This window comes from Arvicanthis niloticus, chromosome 17 (genome assembly GCF_011762505.2).
Source record: "Arvicanthis niloticus isolate mArvNil1 chromosome 17, mArvNil1.pat.X, whole genome shotgun sequence".
In the NCBI taxonomy this organism is placed as follows: domain Eukaryota; kingdom Metazoa; phylum Chordata; class Mammalia; order Rodentia; family Muridae; genus Arvicanthis; species Arvicanthis niloticus.
The window spans coordinates 45,285,991-45,300,984 of NC_047674.1; the positions used below are offsets into that span (position 1 = coordinate 45,285,991).

Consider the following 14,994-nt stretch of genomic DNA (forward strand, 5'->3'; position numbering starts at 1 on the left):
AGAGGAATTGACACCCGTCCCTGTGCAATGGAGTATAGCTCCCAGGAGTGCAAGGGCTGTCAACCTACTATTTAGGTACCACAGCTATTTAGGCAAGGGCTGGCTGGACTTAGACCTCTCATCGACCCAGTGCAATGGGCTGAACCCTTGGGGTGCATCAACTGAGGGTCTCAGTCATCGGCTACTTTCTTAGCCTAGATAGTCAAATTTCAGGGAGAGATGCTTGCTCCAAGGCTGCGAGTGCTTGGGCTTAAAGCGGCCTTGTCACGTTTTTGTTGGGCTCTGAGCTTACAGACCAACCCTCCATGAACACGAATCCACATCATAGGGCTGTATCAAAACAGGCCTACCTTCCCTTTTAGAAAGAAAGAAAGAAAAGGCAGAAGAAATTCAAGAAGTAAAATCTCCAGGGGAAACAGGTTTCACTCGTGTTCCAACAAGGCTCGAAATCTGGATCTGCAATTGGTGTTGCACCTGGTCCAACTTCCCATTCCACTTTCCTTTTAAATAAGCAGAAAGATTATGGCTTTGAGTAAATGTATCATTCACAAATCTCAGAGGTGTAATACCTGGATGTGGGGTTGCTGACACTCAGCTTATTTGAACCACATCCATGAGCTGCTCCACATGGGCTTGGAGCCAATCAACTCTCTGATTGACCAAAGTCTCTTTTAAGTCTCAATAATGATGTACTGGGATGGGCACAAAGGTAGGCACATGCACAACCAATGCTAGGTCTAGTGATCCATTCTAGCCTTGTGCTAAAAAGCATGTAACATTCTTACAATCCAAGACATCAGAATTATTCTGAAAGTTGGATAACATAAAGAAAAATGGAGGGTCTACACACACTGACACTGGTTGTGCAGATGCATTCCTAAACACTTTACTAATTTTAATGTTATTCAAATGGCTAGAGATATTAAATCTTGTAGCGGAAACATTCTGCACTTTATGAAATATATCATTCAATAAGACAAAGGCAGATACACCCTTTTTTAACATTTTAAACAGTGGCTACAACACATAATTTAATTGTGTTGAAGCAGGGTAAATTCAAGAAAATATATATATGATTTAATTTAGGACTTACATCCCTTTGAAAACATTAAACAGAGGTTTAAATCCTCTTATGGTAAGCTTAAAATGAGGTTTTAGCCAAATAATATCTCTTAACAACTTTTAAAAATCACTAAGAGCAAATCAAGATTAAAAGTAAACCATTTTCTTTTGCATGTACACTCACAAGCCAGAAGATGGCGCTAGATCCCCACCACAAATGGTTGTGAGCTACCATGTGGTTGCTGGGAGTTCAGCCTTTATATTTTAAATTAAGTCCAGCCTTTAATGGCTGAGCTCTTTTTCTAGCCCCAGCTTGTCTCCAATATTGAAAGACACTGTCTTTGAATCTTTTTTGAAGTAACAAGTACCCTAAAAAAATTTTAAAGCTCGTTATATTGGAGCAATAGCTTGCAGAAAAAATTTCCTTAGAGAAATCCACTAATAAAGTATCACACAATGAATAATACACACCAAAAGATTTAACCTCTTCCTTTTTTGTATTAAAGCAATAACAATATTTATATATATATAATGTAAAACAATTAACCATTTTCTGAAGCAATTATTTCTAACAAATATCGCTCTTAAAAATTATGAATAAATTTACTAATTGTAAATCTCTCACCTTTATCAGAAATGTAAAGGGATGGTATAAAACATCTTTTATATAAGCATTTATTGAAATGGCAGCTGGAGAAGGCAAGTTAGGCTGTATAAATCTTAAATTTGAACTTTATTTTGGATTAATTTAATAACCAATCTTTTTAGTCCCATGAGAATATCGGATAAAAGCCAATCTTATTCTCTAACAATTGTTATACACATTAAAGGAATCCAAAGCATCTCATCCTCAACAACTCCAAATACAGAGGAAATAAAACAACCTGAACCATACTCTATCAGCAGACACAGCTATATTCATGGAGGGAAGCAGGCATAATTTTAATTTCTGCAGCACAATCATAACCTTTAGCCCACAGACTGTTGTAAAATCTTTGAGTCTTAGATTTATCTCTCTTCTCACAAGAAACACAGAAATCTCCGTAAGCACATTACTAGGATCTGGTCTGAAGACTGAGAACAAAAGGAGCTTAGCACCTGGGCTTCTGTAGTTCAGTCTGCTTTTCTTAATTCAAATGTAAATGCACTTAACCTCCCTCTGCCTGCTCTGAGGCTTGGCTACGCCAAATTGTGTGGTTTTGGTTTTAGCTTAAAACCTTAAATTTAAACTGTAAACCTTAAAAGACACGTGTTGTATCTTTTTTCTATAAACATAGGCAAACCAAAAAACCAATCTTTAGTGATGTAAGCAATCTATTTTTTCTCAAATTAACACCAAGTGGATTACCTTTATGTTATAAAGTTTGCTGCCACAAAACAAAGTGTAAAATCTAATGGAAAGCTTGTAGCATTTATGACCTAGGCTTTCGGCAGATGCGCCTGAGGCCAGGGCAACCAAGTAACTCTCTATAGCTTTGAACTAGGCAGTACTTCAGCATTTGAATACACTGGCAAGAGAACAGTTCAAGATCTGACTATGGCCCACAGCGGTATACTTATCGCCAAATGGAACTTCAGTATCAGGAGACTCAGAGCTGTAATCTTGCAACCTAGCTTCATTCTTCACAATCTGCACCAGCTGCGTAGGGATCCAAATTAAATTGTTTTCACCTGTGGAATAAGCACAAACAGCCCCCCTCCCCGGGCCACAGCAAGCCCCCAGCCAATCCCGCAGCCTCCCGTTCCCAAGAGGGACAACGGCTGCATGGCATTCAGCCGCGGCATCCTCAAAAATCATCTGTTCCATCACTGGCATTGCCTGCTCTAAGCCTCGGGGCACTCCCCGTGTGTCCGCCGCGCTTTCCAGGGCAGACTATCTCTCTCCTCTGTCTGCCTTTCGCACCACGCTCCCTTGTTCTGCCTCTGCCTTGTTGCAAGCTGCCACAGGTAGCAGAGTGCAGACACTTCCCCAAAGATTCTGTCATAAAGGAGGATCTTTTTTTCCTCCGATCTCCCTCCACCCGCCCGTGGAGGTTTCTCAAGCTTAATGGACTCTGCAGCAGTCCTTGCTCCCTTTGAACACCCTATTCTATGACCAGGCCTTTTTGCCTGTTGCCGGCTAACACACCCTGGTTCTGGTATGCTAGAGTGGCCCCTTTTCTCACAACACACATAAGTTAAAAACAAATGCAATGCAAGCAAGAGGCTAGCTAGTGGAGCGGCAGCGGTGAGTTTAAATCCGCTTGCCACAAACGCCACCCCAGGCATATCTTCCAAAGGTATACCTCGAAACCTGCAGTCTTTTAACCCTCTTCAAGTCTCCGGGGCCTTCCGCACGCCTTGAAATTCCCGGGTTCTCGGCGCCAGATATAACACGCGCCTCCTGTGTTGCCCCACGCCCGTGGAAGAGAAACACGAGAGACAGTATTCGGGTAGTTACTGCAAAACGAGGCTTTACTCTGTATCAGCAAATGTGGAAAACGCGGAAGGGCTGAGACGCGGAAGGGGCCTAGCTTAAATACAGCCTAGAGTGACGTATTCACTTCTGATTGGCTGTTTGCTCACCACCCAATATTATGCCTCGGGATTGGCCAGTGACTTTGGCGCGCCTTTTGCCTTTTGCAACTGCGCAGTTAATTGTTTACTTCTGGAGAAGACACGAGGCCAGCGCCATCTTGGGATGGCAGATTATACCACCGTTAACAGCGGCTTCCTACAGAACTCCTGGTTTTTTATTCATAAATATTTCCGCTTTCTGTCCCCAGGTCTCTTCCATCAGAAGCACACGCAGGTCTGTACTCTCTGGAGATCCGCTCTGGGGAACAAATGCTAGGCAGCCCTTGTCTGAAATCACTAGACAGCTGTACTTTCAAGGTGGGTTCTCAGGATAGAGGAATGTGTGTTTAACTGGTCAGAGAGTATGCTGTGTTACAAATAGCAAGTTATGAGTCAACCCATGTTTTCTTTAATAAGGAGAAAGAGTTATGGAGAGAATGCTGGGGCTCCTCTCTCTAAGGGGTTTACCTATGAAAGATAAACACTGAGTCCTTGTATATTAGGCTTAGCCAAGTGTCTTATGTATATTGTGAAGTACAATACTCCCAAAGCCATCTAGTCTGCTTGCCACATCACCCAGGCAATAAGTGACAGAGTCAGGATTTGAACCCTCATGTGACTGTGAAACCTCAGGGAACCTGAAGCTCACAGAGGAGCCACAGACATCACTTTTGTGGACAAGTGTCAGGAAAGTCAGGACTGGAACTCAAGCAGGTCAGGAAGCATGAGATGATGCAGAGGTCATGGAGGGATGTTATTTACTGGCTTGTTTCCCCTGGCTTGCTCAGTTTGCTTTCTTATAGAACCCAGGACTACCAGCCCAGGGATGGCATCACCCAAAGTGGGCCCTCCCACCCTTGATCACTAATTGAGAAAAATGCCTTCCAGCTGGATCTTACCAAGGCATTTCCTTAGCTGGAGCTCCTTTCTCTGTGATAACTCCAGCTTGTGTTTGCTGCCCTTTCTGACACTTGTCTGGAAGCATGTTTGTTGCTGGAATTCTCTTTTGAGGTCAGATAGAACAAGAAGGAGAGATGGCAAGACTGAGAACAGTTTCCTTTAGGGTAATATCTGATCTTATTTAATTTAGACTCTTAACCCTTAGACTGGGCTTATTTTTATGTTGGGTTCAGCCTAAGATTCATTTAGCTTTATGGCAAAATGATCTGTAAAAGAGAAATCCCTTCTGCCAGGCTCTCATGAAATGTGGTGCTCCAGGAGTGATCCTGGTGGAAAAGACCTCAGAGCTATATACAATAGAACTGAGTCATTAACTAAGGCAGTTTTTAGACTTAAGACACCACCACCCTAAACTCAACTTCAATACCATTATATAGGCACTGATTTTTTGAATCTGGTGATTTGTTGTCCAATCACAAATAATATTTTGCTGCTCAGTCTGAGAGAATATTATTGTCTGAAATTTTGTCTCTGTATGTAGGTAGCAAAAAAAAAAAAGCAACAAATTCTTTCTTGTTAAGAGGCGTATCACAGCTCTGCCCTGGCTCAGGGACCATTACAGATGGAAAATATCTGAGTACCCCTGAATCACCAAGCTCCCTTCACCCAGGGAGTAAGTTTCCTACTTATTATAAAGATCAGTGAGGACAGAGGTTGGGGGGGGTTCCACTTTCTGCAATTGCACATTAAAGGAAACAAGTCCATGAATGGCTCCACTAACTTGGTGAGTTGATGAACTATCACCAGGGGATGCAGTTAATGAGAGGCATTCAAGTGAAGGAAAATACAGCATGCTTTTCTGCTCTGCAACTGGGACTAAGGGAACCATGGGTATTAAAAATTAATTCCATCTTGCTGGCCCACTCCAAAGAGCCTGCTGTGGGCACTGACAAGTCTGAAGAACTCACAGAAGGTTTATCAAGCAGCTGGCGGCTATGACTTTATCATTCTAATCCGATGTTTTATGCCACTCTCTCTGGCCCACCTACCTTCCCATCTTGCTATTGCTAACCCCACGGGGGTCAAGGACCAGCATGTAGGAACCCTGCTTTGGAAGCTCATTAATTTCTCACTATTCTGTCTCCAGCCTGGTGGGTGACCAGAGGCCTGTTTCTCTTAGAAAAAGTACCATTTTATGTTATATGAATACAGAAAGATTCACAAGTGAAGACTTTAACCCCGAGTATACCCCAGCGCTCTTTGAGGAGTATGTGTCAGGGAGAAGCAATAAATAAATCTATATATCTCCACTAGCTTCTTAAAGAGTGGCAGATGGCACAATAGAGCTTATATTTCAAGTTGGAAACCTAGAGGTATGCTACACTATATGCTTTGAAGTTGATTGTTCCATCTGCCTCAGTTTTTAATGAGTGCAAGAGAGGGCAATAACCACTTCTCTAAGATTCCAGTGGAAGTCACTTTTGTCAGAAGGGCCTCCCCGTGGGAGATGAAAAGCAGATTACAGTCATTGGGTTGGAGGCCAGAGCTGGGACTGAATTGTTCGGCATTATGTGTGGAACTGCATTAATCTTTATCTTCTGTGGAGATCACAGCCAGCTCTTAATCTATGAAGCACAGTAGTCATATCTGGACCTCCTCCCCAACTGTGCATATTTTCTGTGAACTAGTTTCTAACTTTTTCCTGGAGAGAATGAAGAAAATGGCCTTGATGACAGAAAGTACTGCTGTGTGCATCAATACTTAAACTCCACACCCAACAGGCCACTATCAGCTTGGCTAAAAAGCCTGTTCATTCTCAATGCCTGATTAGGGCTGTTGATTAACCATGGTTATTTTCTGGTAATAGTCTCCTTGGGAATTTGGACTCCCGGGGAGCTGGATGTAGCTCAAACAAAATAGTTTGCTGCAGTTTGTTTTGTAAAAGGGAAGCAGCATAGTAGATTGTTGAGAAATGGAGCCGTCTAGGCACCTAGTAAGACCAGAAGTGACTAAGTCTTCTGGACGAGACATTAACTCATGGGTCAAACCTTGGCCTGGTCAGTCCACCCCAGTTTTTATGTATCTCCATTTTCTCATGTAGCCTGATATGATGTCCTAGTGAAGACATCGACTCTTACCATTACCGAGATGCCTGTAGGTGAGATGGGCTTTCTGAATCATCTCATTCTCCCTTCCCTTCTCATCAGTACACCAGTTGTCTTAGTTAGGGTTTTACTGCTGTGAACAGACACCATGACCATCATCAAGGTGGGAACATGGCGCCATCCAGGCAGGCATGATGCAGGAGGAGCTGAGAGTTCTACATCTTCATCTGAAGGATGCTAGCAGAATACTGACTTACAGGCAGCTAGGATGAGGGTCTTTAAGCCCACACCCACAGTGACAGACCTATTCCAACAAGGCCACACCTCCAAATAGTGCCACTCCCTGGGCCAAGCATGACACCAGTCATGAATGGGCTATTACCCAGGCAGTGGTGTCGCATGCTTTTAATCCCAGCACTTGGGAGGTAGAGACAGGTGGATTTCTACAGAGTGAGTTTCAGGACAGCCAGGCTTACACAGAGAAACCCTGTCTCGAAAAACCAAAAAAAAAAAAAAAAAAAAAAAAAAAAAAGGCTATTAGATGTATAGACAGGAATTCAAATGTCTCTGACATTTCAGGCTAGGCAGAGGAAAGCATGTGCACTGGCAGTAGGCACTGTTTCTTCTTTGTGAAGGCTGAAGCTAATGTGTATTGTGCTTTAAGAAGGGCCATAGTGCTGTCTTCCAAGAGGCCCAACAAGCAGCCGACTGAGACAGCTGCAAATATTTACACCCAATCAATGGACAGAAGTCAGGAACCTCTGTGGTTGAGTTAGAGAAAGGCCAGAAGAAGGTAAGGAGGAAGGCTACCTCATGAGAGGACCAGCAGTTTCAACTAACCTGGACCCCAAGGTCTCTCAGACACTGAGCCACCAGCCAGGCAGCATACATGAGCTGGTCTGAGGCTCCAGACACATACACAGCAGAGTCTGCCTGATCTTGCCTCAGTGAGAGAAGGCATACCTAATCCTTGAGAGACTTGAGACCCCAGAATATGAGAGACTTGGTGGTGTGGTGTTGTGTGAAGGGGGAATGGGGGACATCCTTTTGGAGACAGGGGGAGGAGGAATGGGATGAGGAACTGTCAGAGGGCATACCAGGAGGGGGATAATGATTGGACTGTAAAAAAAAGATTAGAGATAATTAAAAAAAAAAAAAAGAAAGGCCATAGTAGGTTGTTTTCTGGTTCTATGAGTAGGTTCAGCACGTTCCCACTTCTCCATCAATGGTGTTCACTGTGTGTGTGTGTGTGTGTGTGTGTGTGTGTGTGCATGTGCACATGCTCACAAATGGCCTTGGTGAACATGTGGGGGTCAAAGGAGAACCTTGGGTTTCTCTCTTGTTTGAATCAGGGTCTCTTTGTTGTTTGTTCAGGAACTTTCAGAAATTCTCATGTCCACACCTCCCATCTCACTGTAGGAACACTGGGATGACAACAGATGCATTTGACTTTATGTGGGTTGTGGAGATTCAAACTCTGGTCCTCATCCTTGCATGGCAAATGCTTTATTTACTAAGCCATGGTCATAGCCATGACCTCCTTCTTGAAGAACAATACTCCTTCCCATTTTTTTTGGAATGCTTTCCCACAAAGGAGGCACCTTCTGTTTTTCTTTTAGCTGTACTCACGTATATCCAACTTCTTATTTTATATATAGTTGCTACTTGACAATAATTTAAACTACACTCCTTCCAGCTTAAAAATATTAATTCATTCCTAGGTAAATGTGAATCTTTAAGATTCACATTAAATTTTAACAATGGAATCAAAAGACTGAGGTTCTAGATGGTGCCCTGTCTACTTTTGTTTCTGGTAAAATATGTCCCTGGGAGTGGCAGGCAGGTAAGTAGGGAATAGCCTTGCAAGATTTGAACAGTATGTTACAGAGTAGTGAGTTGTGGCCTCTATCAGGTCCCTCATAGAGGAACACAATAATGCCTGTCCCTCCTGTTTTATGGAAACAGTATGAGGATAAGATGTAGGTGTCCAGTCTTTAGGGACACACATTCTGCTTCCCACTAATGCTTTACAGGAAATAGTTATGGCTGTTGTGGTCATTTATAATGAAATGCTAACGTGTGATAATACTTTCTAAACAGTTTTCCAAGGAGCAGACACCTATTTTATATCATGTTAACCCAGCAAGTGGAGTTCCAGGTAAGAAATCTTCTATTAAATATAAATAATCGTGGATCTCTTTACCAAGCCCATTGTAGACACTTCTACCAATGTGTGCTTTCTATAAGCAGTCTGATTTAACTTCCTATCTGATGTTGTTTTGAAAATAAGTTTCAGCTTCTAGTTTCTTTTTAAATTGGTTTGTTTTCCCCTTTAGATACCTTTGTTCTTTGGCTTTACTGATAACAACAACAAAAAAATTAAAACATTGTAGCATGTGGTTTCTACTACCGGCATGCTACCAGCTACTGCCCTGGTTTCCTTGGATCCATGGATAAAAGACACACACACACACACACACACACACACACACACACACACACCCCTCAGTTTTAACTCAGCAGCTGGCCTTGTCTAAGCCTCCCAGGGCTAGCGTGCCTTTTCCTTTACTTGTTGCTCAACACTATAAATCTGCCCTTAGCTTAGTTGTCCAGTTATCTTCTCCTTGCTCAACACCCTGTATCTGCCCTCAGCTTAGTTGTGTTTCTAATCTTCTACCTGGGGAGGTGTCCAATGGCCACTCCACCCAAGATCTCAACATGGCTGGCGACTCTCTCTCCCTTTGAAGCACAGCTGATTCCTTTTCCTCCTTCTGTGTCTCCTTGCCTGCCTGCTGGAACCTGAAAGCCCCGCCTCTTCCTTCCAGCCATTAGCCGCTGGCACCTTTTTGATCGATCAAGAACCAACTGGGGAACAGGACCTTCAGCGTTCATGCCACAGATTGCGGATCAGAGCATCAGACACCCCCCCCCCCCCCCAGAAGATGATTTTTTTAAAAGTCTAACAAAACCCAAAGGAGTTGAGACAGGAGACTGGCGGAGATAGAAATCACCACCACTTGGTTTATTCTTAGCTCAGTCATACCAGGAAGTACTTATTGAGCCCCTAATGTGTGTCTACTTATATTCTTAATTCTTCCTATGTGTTATCTGAGGATCACAAAAAGGTGAAGCAACAGGAACTATTCATATTATTTTCATTCTGAGGAGAAAAAAAAAAAACCCGAAGTATTGGGGATCAAAGTATTTGTTTAAATCAGTGGTTCTCAACTTTGCTAATGCCCCAACCCTTTAATACAAGTTCCTCATGTTGTGGTGGACCCCAACCATGAAATCATGCCATTGCTACTACATAACTATAATTTTGCTACTGTTGTGAATTGTAATGTAATAAGGTATACAGGATATCTGACGTGAATCTCCCAAAGGAGTCACTACCCACAGGTTGAGAAGCACTGCTGTAAAGTCATATCAATAAAAGGCAGTGTGGTTGAGGTCTGAACTTAGATAAACCTGCATATGTAACTATTTTGCAGTGTGTAAACTGGTACTGGATACAATGCGGAATACTATTAGCCCTGATGCTTATTGAGAGGATTTGTTCATGAGTTAAAAAATACGTGGACATGTGTACTTGGTCTTAGTCAAAAGGGTCAGAAAGGATGAAACACTGGCTCATTAGAGCCTGGAGGGTGGAAGAGGAGGTGGCTGGGTAAGGTTAGGGGATTTACATAGAAAAAGAGGATGCTCTGAGGAATAGGTCCAGTAGCTTTGTCAGCCTTCTTTAGGACAAAATAATAAACACAGATTTTAAAAGATGTATTTTGCTATCTTTTTATTAGCAAATCTCTCTCTCTATACACACACACACACACACACACACACACACACATACATATATCAGATATTTCATTTGTTCTATATTTCTTGTATGGTAGACATATATGAACATAGTTGCTAATTTAAAAAATTATTACGTTTACCCCTTTACTTATTATTAGTTTGTGTATGTATGTGTGCTGTGTAGTGTATATACCATGTACATATGTATACGTGCCACATAGCTTGTGTTTAGTGATCAGGGAACAACTTTCAGGAGTTGGTTCAGGGATGAAACTCAGGTCATCATGCTCAACGGAGAGCACTTTTTTGTTTTTTACTCACGGAATCTTTCCCGGACCAAGGTGCTAGGTTTTTAGGTATGATTCTGTCAGAATGCATAACCCGATTTAATTGTCTTGATGTGATCGACTGGTTAATGTAATCAGAATGAATATCTATGTTACAGACAGTGTTGGTATGTTGAAGTATGTGTGTGTGTGTAGACAGAATGTATTTCATGTGTATGTGTGTATTTCAATGATCTTCTAAAGAACAAGAATTTGTCACTGTCTTATTGACATGAGGCTTTCACAAATACAACCCATTTCATTAGTTCGAGTAACTGAGACACTATCATGTTTTATGAAAAAGAATACACACTGTGGAAATTACACACGGACATCTGGGCTCCTGCTGCTGTGTGCAGAAAGCTCCAGTTTAGGTGGCAGAGAACTTATTGTGGTGAGGGATGAATAAGGAGCTGTGGGAGATGTGAATGGGATGTCAGATGCTCTCCAGGTCTGTCAAACTGGTTTGTCTCGATGAGGTGGAGTTCTGCACTATCTCTTCTACCTTGAGGGTCGGGGGGATGAGATTGGTGGCAGGCCCTGTCGGATTGGTCCCTCGAGGCAGGATGCACACGGCTGCATCTCCACAATCACTTTCTGGACAATTACTCTCATTTCATTTGGAAAGCTTGCCCAGAGTAGCAGCTAGGGACATGGGAGGAGGTGGCTACAGAAGAGATGGTGTGTTATTTTATGGGTAGTTGGATTTCTGTATGTGCTTAACAGCCCTTCACTGTGACGCAGAATCCCCTGGCACTGTGTTCTACTTTGCCCATTTGTCAGCCTCTGGTCGGCTTCTTTGTTTAGAAACAAACAACCAAAGAGCCCACAGGACCTTCTCATTTCTGTAATCGAGTGTCACATAACAAAGCTTGAGTCTCTACAGCTGGGAAGCCAGTAGGGTGGCTTTGTCAACACCAGATAGATATTTTTTTTTTAGCGGCAACAGAAAATTTGAGGTTCCAGCCTTCTGAAAAATCTACGATCTTTATCTCAGTCCTTAAGATGGTACAGTGTCTCTCTCCATCCACCAGAAAGGGTCAGTGCTAGGCATGCAGTGACTGCAGATGAAAGTCTCCTCTTACTAATGACACACAGAACAGCATGCAAAAACATATAGATGATGATGATGATGATAAGGAGGAGGAGGAGGAGGAGGAACAGCTTTAACTGCTTATGGAAAAACTCAAAAGTTTTCTGGATGCAGTGACCACAAGTACCCTGGAGGCATCCTTTTTTAAGTTTTGTGGTTTTACTAGATTAACAAATAGCTCTCTCATCTGTAAAGCTAGTTTATAATATTACTGCCTGAACATTGTGAGTAGCTGGGGTTATAGGTATATGACACTGTATGTGGATTGCCCTGTCTTTGCTCAGTGAACAATATATGTCAAATATCCAGAATTTAGCCCCAACTCTCTTGCTTGTTTTTAGTTCCTGTCCATTTGGCTCACAAGGGACTTTTATCTTTTGTACTTAAGAGTTACAGAAACTACTTAGGATCCCAGAAGACGAATCAGAATGTGTGACATGGCCTCTTCATATGGCTTTTATTTTTTCTCATTTTTATTAGTTCTTTGAGACTCTCATACAATATATTTTGGTCACATTTACCCTCTAGTCCCGCTCTTTCCAGATCCACTTCCTCCTTCCCTACCTATGCAATTTTGTGTTCTCTTTTTATTTCTCTCTCTCTCTCTCTCTCTCTCTCTCTCTCTCTCTCTCTCTCTCTCACACACACACACACACACACACACACACACACACACACACACACACACCAAATCCAATTTGTGATGCCCATATACCCTTAGTTGTGTGGCCTTCCTTCCATTGGAGTATGATTGATTTACTGGGAGCCATGCTTTTAAAAAAAATTGACTCGCCCATCCCAGCAGCTGTCAATTGCTAATAGCTCTGTATCTAGGGGTAGAGTTTCATGCTAAAACCTCCCTTACTCCATGCTGGCATTTGTCTGCTTTGAGCTTGCACAGGTTTTGTGCGTGTGGCCACCACAAGCACTGTGAGCTTGTTTGTGCAGCTGCCCTGGTGTGTCTGGAAAATGGTGTTTCCTACTCATCATCCCTGTCTCTCACTCTTACTCGATGACTCTAGAGTCGGGGGGCGCGGGGAGGGGGTGTGACATGGATATCCCCCCCAAAAGAGCTAAGCACTCCATAACTCTTACCCTTTGCAAGTTGTCCAGTTGTGAATCTCTGGGCTAATCCCCATCTACTATCAAAAGAAGTTTCTCTGATGAGTGTTGAGATATGACACATAAAACACACACATATTAGATATAGGATGCCACATGGTGTTTAATGTGTGCATACACTGTATAACATTCATATTGAAAGATGTATATGTCTCCTTGAATATATCCCTTATTTTTTTTTGAAGATACTCAGAATCCTTTCTTCTTGATTTTAAAACATGGTACATTGACATCTGAAGTCAGTTAACTGTGAAATAGAATGCCAGGACTTATTTTCCTGATCTAACTAGAACATAGTTGTCATTGATCAACCTGGTCTTAGCCCTCTCTGTCACTGGTTCTTTCCAGCCTACGGCAAGTACTATTGTATTCTTGAGTTGTGTGCAATCAATGCTTTTAGGTATTATATTATCTTAGCTTTTTTAGTGTACAACCCTGGTCACTGGTTTCTAGCACTTATTTTACATTAATATCATTTATTAAACATGTTAACTTTATGTACCTGTGCCTTGTTGGGTATATGTAACAAGTCAAACACAAACAGAATTTGTTATACATTTGGAGTTTGAGCTGAGCACATTACATTTTGGATTCTTCTTAAAACAGGAGAAGTAGTGCACGTGTATGGCTGGGTCATCACTGACCAGCTGGAAACTTTTGATCCTGATGTGAACTACATGGAGAGGTAAGCATGTTTGTTCCTGTGTTACCTATGTGCTAGATGGCATCCTGGGGCCAGCTTCCTCTTCAGTAGCAAATTGTAAGCTCTTGACACAGAACTGCTATTTTTCTCTATGCAGTTTATGGTCCCTGGTGCACCAGATTTCAGCTTTTACTTTGTGAATGTGATTACAACTGGCAGATTGCTTCCTTCCTTCCTTCCTTCCTTCCTTCCTTCCTTCCTTCCTTCCTTTTTTCCTTCCTTCCTTTCTCCCTCCCTTTCTCATCCTTCCTCTTTCTTTCTTTCTTTCTTTCTTTCTTTCTTTCTTTCTTTCTTTCTTTCCCATCTTTCCTTTCTTTCTTCCTTCTGCTTCTTTCCTCTCTTTCCTTCCTTCCTTCCTTCCTTCCTTCCTTCCTTCCTTCCTTCCTTCCTTTCTTCCTTCCTTCCTTCCTCCCTCCTTTCCTCATCCTTTCTTTCTTTCTTTCTTTCTTTCTTTCTTTCTTTCTTTCCCATCTTTCCTTTCTTTCTTCCTTCTGCTTCTTTCCTCTCTTTCCTTCCTCCCTCCCTTCCTCCCTTCCTTCCTTCCTTCCTTCCTTCCTTCCTTCCTTCCTTCCTTCCTTCCTTCCTTCTTTCCTTCCTTGCTTTCTCTGACAAGTAGAGACTGGGCCCTGTGTGAACTGTACTGTAACTACACCCATGGGCTTTTCCTATTTGGTTCTTACCCTTCCCTCTCTCCACCCTGAGGGTGAATTCTTTCTTAAGTGATGCATAAACACAAAAGTCCACTAACCTCTCTTTAGTTCTTTTTAGTTCCCACCTGCTCATTCCTAAATTCTATTGGTGGGATGAGAGGGAACCATGGGCTCAGTCACCAAACAGGGAACGATACATAAGCTCAGGAATTGAAAGCTGTGCAGCTTGTAATGTTTTCTGGAGTGATTAGATGTGAACATGATACATTGGAAGTATAAAATGTTACTATAAAATCATCCATGCTGACGAGAGGAAGACCAGAGTTCAAGGGAAGCCATAGCAGCTACTATCTCCCAACAAGTCCAGTAACTATAGTGAGGATTTTTAAGGCAGAAGAAGCAGTATCTCACTATCTAACCAATTGCATAGTGTCTATATACAGTGTTTAAATTTTCTTCACCCTTGAGCAAATGTCTTAGGGGCATTTCCTATAGCTTCTCCATTTTTTAAAATTCTTCCCTCTATTTCTACCATTAGAAATTATCTACTTCTTTTTCTTCTTAAATTAAAAATAGACTTCTACTGGAGGTCGAAAGTCCAAGTACGTCATTAGCCAACGTGCCATCATCACTATACAGACCTATCAACCTCAGCCTGGCATCCAACTTTTAAAAG

The 14,994-nt window shown here is 42.2% G+C and overlaps 1 protein-coding gene across 7 annotated transcripts in view; it reads left to right on the plus strand.

The window, feature by feature from the left end:
* Positions 1 to 14,994, plus strand: part of Pkhd1 (PKHD1 ciliary IPT domain containing fibrocystin/polyductin) — a 440,341-nt gene that overhangs the window by 10,670 nt on the left and 414,677 nt on the right. For all 7 annotated transcript variants that reach the window (XR_013104680.1, XM_076915223.1, XM_076915219.1 and 4 more), the window contains 3 exons: positions 3,828 to 3,936; positions 8,724 to 8,781; positions 13,572 to 13,650. Coding sequence is in view for 6 of the 7 variants with exons in the window: in XM_076915223.1 (XP_076771338.1) it covers positions 3,828 to 3,936; positions 8,724 to 8,781; positions 13,572 to 13,650 (246 nt within the window). In the remaining variant the exon portion in view is untranslated. The remainder of the gene's footprint in view (positions 1 to 3,827; positions 3,937 to 8,723; positions 8,782 to 13,571; positions 13,651 to 14,994) is intronic.